Consider the following 12848-nt stretch of genomic DNA (forward strand, 5'->3'; position numbering starts at 1 on the left):
CTTCACTGGTCCAGAATTGTGACTTACCATATCTAAACATTTCTAGTCACTGTAGTAGCTAGGTCATGATAGATGGTGGGCGTGCCCCTAACTCCGCAGTTTTAAGAACTTTTCAAGCTTCTTGGCAGTGGAGGCGAAATTGGCTGAAGCTGCATGTGGATTTTGATCAGCCAGAAGGATTCTGGACTCAAGTGAAAAGCTAGTAAATATTTTTTCCTTAGAATTCTTGTTTAAAGCAGTACCATGTTTTACAACTTTTAAAAATGGATTATTGAACTTATCTTTCACCTGATAAAACGCTGAGAGACCTCAAATTTTTTTCTGCATCTCTTGTTTTTTTTCTTTTTGAAGCCCATTGTGTATTAATGATGAGATCTACAAAGTTCCTAAGAGTACTTCAAACAGGAAGAGTTTAAGGTGGCTGTGCTATGAGTTAGACAGGCGTGTGTGACTTTTTCTGATAAATCTATTTGAAGTCAGTTTTCATAGAGAAGGGATACAAGGTATATTTTTCAGTATTCCTTTACCATGGATTTAATGGTGGATTTAAATTTTCTGTAGGGAAACTTACAGTATTAGTGTCAGATCTTAGGAACCAACTTCAGTCTTGTCAGTCTCCCAAAGTGAAACTGAAAACTTTTAAACAATTACCTTCTGAGGTGATTCACAACAATATTTTTTTGTTGGTGCTCACTGTTCAAATCCCAGTTACTGAAATAAAGTATTTATACAAGGACTAGTGGAGAGGCAAGAGTATTCAGACCTGTTGAGCCCTATGCTGCAGAAGTTTTTTAAAAATGAAAGATTTTAATCTTTGACTTGTGAAGGCAACTTCTCATTTGTGAATCACTACTATGGAATTTTGTTAGAAGTGGCTAAAACTTAGCCTGTCGTCAGACATGACTCTATAAGTCCCCTAACCCTTCCTAAATACTTGTTGAACAGGATTTGGCACTGTTGTGAGGGTGAACTGTTGAACATCCATCACAGAAATCAAGAAGCAGTACAGATGCTGCCTTCTTTCAAAAATTGACGGCTTGGTGCCACGAATGTCCTGGGTTCATGTTCCAGTTAGTAAGACACCCTGACTGAAGAAAATCACAAGATGAGACTGCTCTCTCTGATTCACCACTGTTGATGTAGGTAGGTGTTTCAGCTGAAATATCTGCCTATCTCATCAACTCTATGGCAGTATTCTGGTCTCCATTACCTTTGTCTGGACTGTTGCATGTAGATGCAGGTTATATACCTCCCACTACCTGCAGTGCCATCAGCCCACCTCCCAAAAAACTCTGTCCATCAATGTCTTATAGAAAAACTGCTGGCCAAGAGTCTTCAGTTTCTTAAACTAGTTCAAAACTCATGTAACTCAAAAGATTTCAAAAGTTGTATGAGCATAAAATTGATATAATGGATTGGAGAATCAAACTTATTTTCTTCCTGTTTCATTTTTGTAATTTTAAAAGCATACATTGGGAAAAAGGTTTCAGAATGGTAGCCATGTTAGTATCAGCAAAAACAACGAGGAGTCCTTAGAGACTAACAAATTTATTTGGGCATAAGCTTTCGTGGGCTAGAACCCACTTCAGAAGCTCTTTCATGTTAAAAAACATGATTTAAATGAGATGTTATATGTCACATTTAGCTAGGGAAAACTCTTGCAGAGGTGAGTTATAAATCCCTAAAAGGAGGGATTTTTAGAGTATTACTGACACATCATCTTAACTATATCAGCACTATTGGATGCTACAAGAATAAGTTCAATTTAAATTAATGTGATTTATGCTACTGCTAGTATGATTTTGAAAGCTACTGCTAGTATGATTTTGAAAGCTCTGAACTGAAATAATTAATATAACAGAGATGGTTTGGTAGATACTGGCAGCAATCTCACCAGAAAAGAAACTCTGAAGAGTTTTTCCAGAAAAACCTTGATCTCACAGTTCAATCAGTGGAGTGCCTGTAAAAAACACTTGTGCTAATCATGTGGCTTATAGTAAACACTCATTGACAATTAAATGACATTGCAAGATTAAATTTGGTACAAATATCTGACTTAATTTTTTCCCTTTATTTTTTTTTTGCAGTCTCAGACGATGAATTACGTGGGACAGCTTGCAGGACAAGTTCTAGTTACTGTGAAAGAACTATATAAAGGCATTAACCAGGCCACTCTTTCAGGATGCATCGATGTAATTGTGGTTCGGCAGCAGGATGGTACATACCAGTGTTCTCCTTTCCATGTCCGATTTGGGAAGCTTGGGGTTCTGCGTTCTAAGGAAAAAGTGGTAAGTGTAGCAAATGGCATGGGCGTGGGGGATGAAACTGTCACTTGAAAGAAAAAATTATATATTTTTTTCCTCTTATGCATGCACACCCTGCAGCAATGCTGAGGCCAGAACACTTTCACACACAGGCGGTATAAGATGATGGTTTTGAGGTCTGATAGATAATCTTTGGCTGCACGGTCATCTGATAAGGAATGGATCACTGCAAAGATAAGTGTGTGCAGATCAGGAAGGAAAGATGAGATTTCTGAGAGCTACCCATTGAGCTTAATATGAGCCCAAGGGATGTATAGTCGTCCCATGGCCTTAGACTTCTGGAGGTTTTCCCAGTGCTGCTAGCTGAAGAAACATGGATCAAGTGGCTAATTCAGGGCTTTGGAGCGGAGCCCAGAGCTGGAGCTGCAGGTTTTTGCCTGGAGCTGGAGCAGAGTCAGAGCACAGCTCCAAAGCCCTGGATATTGTAGTACTGGGACCTCAGTTATTGCAGATTACTTATGCTTGGGGATGTTTATGTGTTAGTCATTACTCTCTTCCCCCTGTAACTTTCTTGATGCTATAAGAAATGTAATCAATACTCTGACACTTTATAGCAATCAAAGTTGCAAAAGAGTCTTATAACATGTTCAGGGGTTTTTCTCACACTTCAGTCAAATCTACCAGTTTGTCTCAAATGACAGCTTTTTACTAGTAAATGTGTATTTTCTTTTGTTGTTTAAACGGGACTGGCTCTGATACACTGGAGGAGGAAGTGCTTCATACTACTTCTTCTGGCCAACTGTAGTCACTGTATTGACTAGTTTAGGAGGTCATAACATCTACTCCATCTTAGCTGGGAGGAGGGACACTGCAACATGAGATCTTTAGGACCAGGAGGAGAAGGAAAACTGAAAGGCTCTTGGAGAAGATAAGAATGGCCATACTGGGTCAGACCATGGTCCATCTGCCCAGTACCCTGTCTTCTGACAGTGGCCAGTGCCAGAAGCCTCAGAGGGAATGAACAGAACAGGGCAATTATTGAGCGATCCATCCCCTGGCATCCAATCTGCCATCAGAAGTTTAGGGACAGCCAGAGAATGGGGTTGTCTTCCTTACCTTCTTGGCTAATAGCCATTAATGGACCTATCCTCCATGAACTCACCTAATTCTTTTTTGAACTCAGTTATATTTTTTGGCCTTCACAACATCTCCTGACAATGAGTTCCACAGGTGGATTGTATGTTGTGTGAAGAAGTACTTCCTTATGTTTATTTTAAACCTGCTGCCAGATAATTTAATTGAGTGACCCCCCCCCCCAGTTCTTGTGGTATATGAAGGAGTAAATAACACTTCCCTATTCACTTTCTTGACCCCATTCATGATTTGATAGACCTCTAGCCTATCCCCCTGTAGTCATCTCTTTTTCTAAGTTGAACAGTCCAAGAGTTTTTCATCTCTCCTTCCGTGGAAGCTGTTATATACTCCTAATTATTTCTGTTGACCTTCACGGTATCTTTTCCAATTCACTCTTTTTTTTTGAGATGGGGCAACCAGAACTGCACGCAGCGTTCAAGGTATGAGCGTACCATAGAGTCATATAAATGGCATTCTGATATTTTTTTCTTATTTTCCGTCCCTTCCTATTGGTTCCTAATATTGTTAGCTTTTTTCCACTGCCGCCACACGTTGAGCAGATGTTTTCAAAGAGCTACCCACAATGAGTCAAAGATCTTTCTTGAGAGGTAACAACTAATTTAGATCCCATCATTTTGTATATATGTTAGGATTGTTTTCTAATATGCATTACAGTAGAAACTCAGTTACGAACACCAGAGTTACAAACTGACTGGTCAACCATACACCTCATTTGGAACTGAAGTATGCAATCAGGCAGCAGTGGAGACCAAAAAAAAAAAGGGTGGGGGGGCAAATGCAATACAGTACTGTGTTAAATGTAAACTATTTAAAAAAGATTTGACAAAGTAAGGAAATTGTTTCTGTGCTTGTTTCATTTAAATTAAGATGGTTAAAAGCAGCATTTTTCTTCTGCATAGTAAAGTTCAAAGCTGTATTAAGTCAGTGTAAAAATAACTCTTTTCAGTTTTGGAAAAAACCCTGTAACATTTTGTTCAGAGTTATGAACAACTTCCATTCATGAGGTGTTCGTAACTCTCTTCTACTGTACTTTGTACTTAATCAGCACTGAATTTCATCTGCCATTTTTTTTGCCTAGTGACCCAGTTTTGTGAGATTCCTTTGTCCAAACTTTGTCAGCTTTGGACTTAACTACCTTCAGTAATTTTATATCAGTGACACACCCCTGGGGTGCAATCTGGAGCTGTGGGACCGTTGTGTCCCCTTAACTCTTCCATCTGGGCTGTGTCTCTCAATGCTGTGCTAGTGACAAGTAGCAAATCCCTCCAAGTGCTGCGATCACTCAGCCAACAACATGCAGGGACATACCCAGGTAAGTTGCATGAATGCTCTCCAAGCCACTCATGAAATATACAGGGGGAGACCAGCAAATCCCTCCCCCCCACAGCCTTGCACCCCAGAAATGTACCGTCCTAACACTGCTCAAGACCTTCTCTTGAACAGTGCAAGCTCATTAATTAGTTTGACACTTTGTCAAAGGATAGTGGATATGCACCATCCTTTGTAATCTGAGCAGATTCCCTAAGCACTTCAGATGAACTCACTGATAAGGATAAAAGATTAAAATAAACGTATTAACTACAGAAAGATAGATTGATTTAATTGCAGTTAACTCATGCGATTAACTCAAATTAATTGTTTTAATTGCACTGTTAAACAATAGAATATCAATTGAAATTTATTACATATTTTTTAATGTTTTTCTACTTTTTCAAATATGTTGATTTCAATTGCAACACAGAATACAAAGTGTACAGGGATCACTTTATTATTTTTTATTACAAATATTTGCACTCTAAAAATGATAAACAAAATAGTATTTTTCAATTCACCTCATACAAATACTGTAGTGCAATCTCTTAACGCAAAAGTGGAACTTACAAATGTAATTTTTTTTGTTACATAACTGCACTTGAAAACAAAACAATGTACAAGTTTAGAACTTACAAGTCCACTCAGTCCTACTTCTTGTTCAACCAATTGCTCAGACAAACAAGTTTGTTTACATTTACGTGAGATAATGCTGCCTGTCATCTTATTTACAGTGTCACCTGAAAGTGAGAACAGGCATTCATATGGCACTTCTGTAGCCGGCATTGCAATGTATTTACCGTGCAAGATATGCTAAACATTCATATACCTCTTCATGCTTTGGCCACCATTCCAGAGAGCATGCGTCCATGCTGATGACACGAGTTAAAAATAAAAATGTTAATTAAATTTGTCACTGAACTTCTTAGGGGAGAATTGTATGTTTCCTGCTCTGTTTCACCTGCATTTTGCCATATATTTCTGAGCGATTGGCTGAACCAGAAATAGGACTGAATGGGCTTGTAGGCTCTAAAGTTTAACATTATTTTATTTTTGAATGCAGGTCTTTTTGTACATAATTCTACCTTTGTAAGTTCAACTTTCTTGATAAAGAGATTGCACTACAGTAATTGTATAGGTGAATTGAAAAATACTATTTCTTGTTTTTTTTACAGTGCAAATATTTGATATCAAATATAAATTCAGCACAGTACACTTTGTATTCTGTGTTGTAATTGAAATCAATAATTTGAAAATGTAGAAAACATCCAAAATATTTAAATAAATGGTATTCTATTATTGTTTTAACAGCACTATTAACTACGATTGCTTTTTTTAATGGAGCAATTAATCACAGTTGATTTAAAAAAAAAATCACTTGACCGTCTTCAAATGGGAGCTGTGGAGGAGGTTCCTTGGGACTTAAGAGGGAAGGGGTTTTACTCCCGATATTTCCTAATTCCAAAGGCCAACAGGAGGTGTGTGTGTGAGACCTGTTTTAAACCCGTACCGTCTCAGTGGCTACCTTGAGAAGCTGAAGTTCTGCATGCTTTGTCTGGCCTCCATCATTCCCTCCCTGGATCTGGGGGACTGGTACGCTGCCCTCAACTTGAGACGCTTATTTCAATGTCTTGATTTTCTAAGGCCGCAGGAGGTTACTCAGGTTCATTGTAAACCAGATTCACTATCATTTATGGTTCTCCCGTTTTGGCCTTTTGGCAGCTGCGAGGGTGTTCACAAAATGTATGGCAGAAGAAAAGAGGTAGAAGTCTACCCATACCTTGACGATTGGTTGGTAAAGGGCCACTCTGGGCCCAAGTGAGGCCAGTATCCAGCTCTATAATCGACCTTTCAGACATGGGGCCTGCTTAGAAACTAGCAGAAGTCTACCCTGGTGCAGAGGTTAAAGTTTATTGGAGCAGTGCCCAATTCCTCCCAGGCCAGGGTTTTCCTCCTAGAAATCTGTTCTCAGGCAATAGGGTCATTGATAGTGAAAGTCAAGGTCCACACACTCATGACAGCCCATTTCTACATCAGACTGTTAGGCCACATGGCCGCGTGCACATACGTAGTACAGCATGTAACGCTATGCCTCAGAGCCCTTCAAGCACGGCTGGCCTCAGTGTACTCACCAAGCTGCCATCACCTGCACTTGGTTCTCATCATTCCTGCCCTAGTCCTTGCCTCCCTCAACTGGTGGAAGGACCCTCTGTTGGTCCACTTAGGCGTCCCCTTTGCCAGGACCCAGCCCTCATTATCCCTAGTTTCGGATGTGTTAGCTTTAGGATGTGGAGCTCACCTAGGGCACCTCAGGACACAGGACCTGTGGTCCCCGGAGGAGCTTTCCCTACATATAAACATCAGGGAGCTAAGAGCGGTCAGCCTGGCCCATCAGGTGTTCTTACCCACATCGTGAACAAGAACGTGCTAGTGTTCACAGACAATATGGCAGCCATGTTTTACCTCAACAGGTAGGAAGGGACTTGCTCTTCCTCCCTGTGTCAGGAAGCTATCTGCTTGTGGGAGTTCTGCACTCGCTCCATCTCAAAGCTTCTCACATTCTGGGAGCCCGAAACAAGCTGACAGATCACCTCAACAGGTCTTTCTCCAAGTAATCTCGAATGGTCCTTTCGCTTTGATGTAGTAAGGGTAGTTTTCTAGCAATGGGGGACTCCCCAAGTAGACCTGTTTGCCAGAATAGGAAAGGTCACCAGTTCTGCTCCCTGCAAGGCCACAGCCCAAGCTCACTCATGGATGCTTTCCTGCTCCCTTGGATGGGACAACTGTTCTGTGCATTCCGTCCCCATTCCTCTCGTGCACTAAGTCCTGCTTAAGAGCAAGCACAAGTCATTCTCGTAGCCTCAGCCTAGCCCTACCAGCACTGGTTCACCATGCTGCTAGGCCTTTCAGTAATGACTCCAATGCTGCTCCCTCTCCTCCCAGACCTGATATCACAGGACCACGGTCGAATGCTCCACCCAAACTTCAGTGACCTCCACCTAACTGCTTGGAAACTCCATGGTTATATCCCGAGGAGCTGGTCTGTTTGGCGCAAGTCTGCCAGGTTCTGTTATGTAGCAGGAAGCCCACTACCAGAGCTACATAACTTGCCAAATGGAAGTGTTTTTTCCATATGGTGTTCCCAGCAAGGGGTTTCACCCATCTGATCGTCACTGCAGACCGTTCTAGAGTATTTGCTACATCTGAAATAGCAAAGTCTAGCAATTTCATCAGGTGAAGTACTCCTGGCAGTGATTTTGGTGTTCCACATCTCAGTGGGTGACCAGTTGGTTTTCTCGCATGAGATAACCATTGGTTTTCTCAAGGGCCTAGAAAGACTATACCCACAGATTTGGGAGCTCGTCAACTGTGGGACCTAAACCTGGTCTTGTCAAAACTCACAGACCCCCCATTTGAGCAACTGGCAACATGCCTCTTGTTGTATCTTTTCTGGAAGGTGACCTCTCTGGTGGCTATCACTGTGGCAAGGAGGGTTTCAGAGATCAGGGCCCTTATGTCAGAACCCACATACATAGCCTTTTTTAAGGACAAGGTACAGCTTTGTCCTCATTTTGCGTTCCTCCAGAAAGAGTTTTTGCAATTTCATGCCATTTTCCTGCTGGCTTTCTCTCCGAAACCACACGCAAGCATAGAGGAGCAATGTCTCCATACCCTAGATGTTAGACGCACCCTTGCTTTCTATATTGAGAGGACAAGACCGTTCTGTAGATCCACATAGCTTTTTGTGGCAGTGGCGGACAGGATGAAGGGCCTTCCTATTTCAGCTCAGAGGATTTCATCCTTTATCACATCATGCATTCACACACGCTATGAGCTGGCGAGGGTCCCACCACTGGCTATAGTGACGGCCTATTCTGCAAGGGTGCAAGCTTCCTCAGCGGTGTTCCTGGATCAAGTCCTGATCCAGAACATCTGCAGAGCAGTGACTTGGTCGTCGGTACATACATTTTTCGTCCCACTGTGCAATCACCCAGCAAGCTAAAGATGATGCTGGATTTGGTTGAACTGTGTTGCAGTCCGCATGTCCATGAATTCTGATCCCACTTCCTATGGTAATGCTTGGGAGCACCTAGCGTGGAATGGACATGTGAAAGCACTCAAAGAAATAAAAACAGTTACTAACCTTTTCATAACTGTTGGTTTTTGAGATGTGTTGCACATGTCTATTCCAGACCCACCCTTCTCCTACTCGGTCAGAATTGGCTGGCAAAAAGGAATTGAGGGTGTGGGTCAGATGGACCCCTTATACCAGCACATGAACACAGGGCACCAGAGGGTGCTAGAGCTGAACCAATGGATACCACTGAGGGAAAAATTTCTGGTGACTCCATGTTTGGTGTGCACACCAAACATGGAATGGACATATGCAACGTATCTTGAAGAACAACAGTTACGGAACATTTAGTAACAGTTGTGTTTTTTTTTTAACTACTGGCTTCATGATGCACCACTATTAACAAGTAAGCATTCCAAGTGTAAGCTCATCATCACATTGAGGATGGCTCCATCTTATAAGCGTGTTTTTTTTTCCCATGTTAATCTTACTCCTGTTGTGTGTAACCTAAAACTTCATCTTCCTGGCAATATCTGTACTAGCTGCCATATTTGATATAGGCTGTTAAGTGCCCCAAACAAGGCAAAGGGACTAAATAGAAACAGATTTGTCATATTCAGACTTTCAAAGTGAGCAAATATCATATGGCTGCAACTTTTTAAACAGTAAGACAAGCCCATTGTGTGTCCTTGTGACAAATACTGGGAATATAACCTCCAAAACTAAATACCTTTTGAGTGGATTAAGCTAAATGAATGTCCAGTTGCCGCAAAATAGGTGGCTTCACATTCACAAAATGAATAATCTTGATTTGAATATTGAAGTTTCCTATTCTGTCTGAATGTTTTTGGCTGGAATTAACTTTGCTGCCCAGGATTTCACCATGGGAAAACAATATAAAATACTGAGGCATTTACTTGTAAAACTTTACTCCTAGGTTCTAAAACAAATTTGATGCATACTTTTATTTTTGCTTTCTTATTTGAAGTTCATGGATCTGAGCAAGAAGGGTAATCTCTTACCCCACTCACCTGCAACTAGTCTAACTTGGAATACCTTTGTATGACTTTTTACATTGGAAATACAATGGAAAATGGGGAGTCATGTGTCTTGTCTCCATTGCCATATAAGCAGTACAACCAGTAGCAGCATTAATTGAGCTTCAGAAAGTAATACACCGGACTCTCACTAGAACGCGGGGTTTTGGATCTATGTGTGGTCCCATGTTATCACGGGGACCGCGTTACGATGGATTCCAATGCAAGTAATTAAATTTGGGATCCATGCAGAGTCCCGCGCTATAAGCAAATTTGCGCTATATAGACGTGCGTTCTAGGGAGGATCTGTTGTAGTCAAAACTCGTGCCCAGAGGAGTATTATGGCTGATATTACATAAAATAAGGAACCAAGCCTTTAAAAGATAAACAGTTTTTGCTCTTGAATATCTGCCATCCAGCATTCTGACCCTCACCCAGGGCTTGACTACACTAAAAAATTAAGTTGACTTAAGTCGACATACAGCTTACACAATAATTCATAGAATCATAGAATATCAGGGTTGGAAGGGACCTCAGGAGATCATCTAATCCAACTCCCTGCTCAGACCAGGACCAATCCCCAACTAAATCATCCGAGCCAGGGCTTTTTCAGGCCTGGCCTTAAAAATCGTTAAGGAAGGAGATTCCACCACCTCCCTAGGTAACCCATTCCAGTGCTTCACCACCTTCCTCATGAAAAAGTTTTTCCTACTATCCAACCTAAACCTCCCACACAGCAACTTGAGACCATTACTCCTTGTTCTGTCATCTTCTACCACTGAGAACAGTCTAGATCCATCCTCTTTGGAACCCCCTTTCAGGTAGTTGAAAGCAGGTATCAAATCCCCCCTCATTCTTCTCTTCTGCAGACTAAACAATCCCAGTTCCCTCAGCTTCTCCTCATAAGTCATGTGCTGCAGCCCCCAATCATTTTTGTTGCCCTCTGCTGGACTCTCTCCAATTTATCCACATCCTTCTAGTAGTGTGGGGCCCAAAACTGGACACAGTACTCCAGATGAGGTCTCACCAATATCTAATAGAGGGGAATGAGCACGTCCCTCGATTTGCTGGCAATGCACCTACTTATACAGCCCAAAATGTTTCTTGTCCACTGTAATCCCTAGGTCCTTTTCTGTGGAACTGCTGCCTAGCCATTTGGTCCCTAGTCTGTAGCAGTGCATGGGATTCTTCCGTCCTAAATGCAGGACTGTGCACTTGTCCTTGTTGAACCTCATCAGGTTTCTTTTGGCCCAATCCTCTAATTTGTCTAGGTCCCTCTGTATCCTATCCTACCCTCCAGGGTATCTACTGCTCCTCTCAGTTTAGTGTCATCTGCAAACTTGCTGAGATAGCAGTCTATGCCATCCTCCAGATCATTTAATGAAGATCTTGAACAAAACTGGCCCCAGGACTGACCTTCGGGGCACTCCGCTTGATACCAGCTGCCAACTAGACATGGAGCCATTGATCGCTACCCATTGAGCCCGATGATCTAGCCAGTTTTCTATCCACCATATAGTCCATTCATCCAGCCCATATTTCTTTAACTTGCCGGCAAGAATACTGTGGGAGACCATATCAAAAGCTTTGCTAAGGTCAAGGAATAACACATCCACTGCTCATCCACAGAGCCAGTTATCTCATCATAGAAGGCAATTAGGTTAATCAGGCATGACTTGCCCTTGGTGAATCTATGCTGACTGTTCCTGATCACTTTCATCTCCTCTAAGTGTTTCAGAATTGATTCCTTGAGGACCTGCTCCATGATTTTTCCAGGGACTGAGGTGAGGCTGACTGGCCTGTAGTTCCCCAGATCCTTCTCCTTCCCTTTTTAAAAGATGGGCACTACATTGGCCTTTTTTCAGTCATCCAGGACCTCCCCCGATTGCCATGAGTTTTCAAAGATAATGGCCAGTGGCTCTGCAATTAAAGTGGTAGTTCACATCCACACTGTTCCTTCTGTGAGCGGTGTGCGTCCTCACCAGGAGTGCTTCCACCGACTGAAGTGGGGTATTGACAGCTGGAGCCCCACAGCCGAAGCTGTCAGCTGGGTGCTGAGCTCCAGTTAATAAGGTATTTAAGCATGTGGCTAGTCTCAATAACCTCAATCTACTTCCTAAAAAAGTACTGATTTCTTTTGTGGGGTAGGAGAGCACAAAGAGTGAGGTATGACAGTCTTCTTGGGAGAAGCCTGCAGTTGGAGTGGTGATCATAAAGTGGAATGCAGGCATTAATATAAAAATAATCAGAAAGGAATCAGTCTTAAGGTAAATATTTGTGTTTTTTGCTGTGTGGAAGATACTCTACGTTAAATTGTCTTTGCTCCCACAGATTGATATAGAAATTAATGGCGACACAGTTGATCTTCACATGAAGCTAGGTGATAATGGAGAAGCTTTCTTCGTACAGGAAACTGAAGAAGAATACGTAAGTGTTTTGTGGCATTTGAAGAGTACATTGCTGAGTACATTGTTTAGTTAATTATATCCTGTTACTAGTGCTGTGTCTCATGTTCTCAATATTAAAATACAGCATTTTTAATGATTTTTTTTATTGCTGATTCATAACTTGCGTTATTTGCTTGCAATAGTTCAATAAAATACTGTATGTAACTCATTTACTGGGGCAGGAAAGTAACAGATCCTCCTTATCACACTTTGTTTTTCAGAGCTGTAATAGGAAGACTTGCTGCACTTTTCACCCTGTTTGCTTAGAATAATAATCTATTATGTTGTTAACTTTAGGGTGACGTTGACTGTACAGACTGTGCAGTGACTATTAACTACTCTTTGCAAGTAGTTCAAGTCACTTGTGTTACTGACCTCAGTATCAGTGTGGTTTGTTTACATTGGCAGGGTGCAGTTTCTTATCTCTGAATTTTCACTAGTTAACTTGTTTTCCAAGACTAGGAAGTCATTGTAGTGTCTTGGCTTTCTGATACAGTTGTCCTGAATATCCCCCAAGGCCTCTTGAGATTGTAGGCTTTTCAGCTCTTGATGCTTACAC

The 12848-nt window shown here is 41.6% G+C and overlaps 1 protein-coding gene across 8 annotated transcripts in view; it reads left to right on the forward strand.

Annotated features, from left to right (window-relative positions):
• The window catches only part of LPIN2 (lipin 2), a 75351-nt gene that overhangs the window by 23731 nt on the left and 38772 nt on the right, over positions 1–12848 (forward strand). For 5 of the 8 annotated variants that reach the window (XR_005593627.1, XM_039522443.1, XM_039522439.1 and 2 more), the window contains 2 exons: positions 2088–2288; positions 12174–12269. Coding sequence is in view for 7 of the 8 variants with exons in the window: in XM_039522437.1 (XP_039378371.1) it covers positions 2088–2288; positions 12174–12269 (297 nt within the window). In the remaining variant the exon portion in view is untranslated. Of the gene's footprint in view, positions 1–945; positions 1144–2087; positions 2289–12173; positions 12270–12848 lie in introns of all 8 variants that reach the window. The other 3 variants (XM_039522440.1, XM_039522441.1, XM_039522442.1) reach the window with 1 other exon arrangement.

The sequence above is a fragment of the Mauremys reevesii genome, linkage group 2 (genome assembly GCF_016161935.1).
Source record: "Mauremys reevesii isolate NIE-2019 linkage group 2, ASM1616193v1, whole genome shotgun sequence".
NCBI classification, from domain to species: domain Eukaryota; kingdom Metazoa; phylum Chordata; order Testudines; family Geoemydidae; genus Mauremys; species Mauremys reevesii.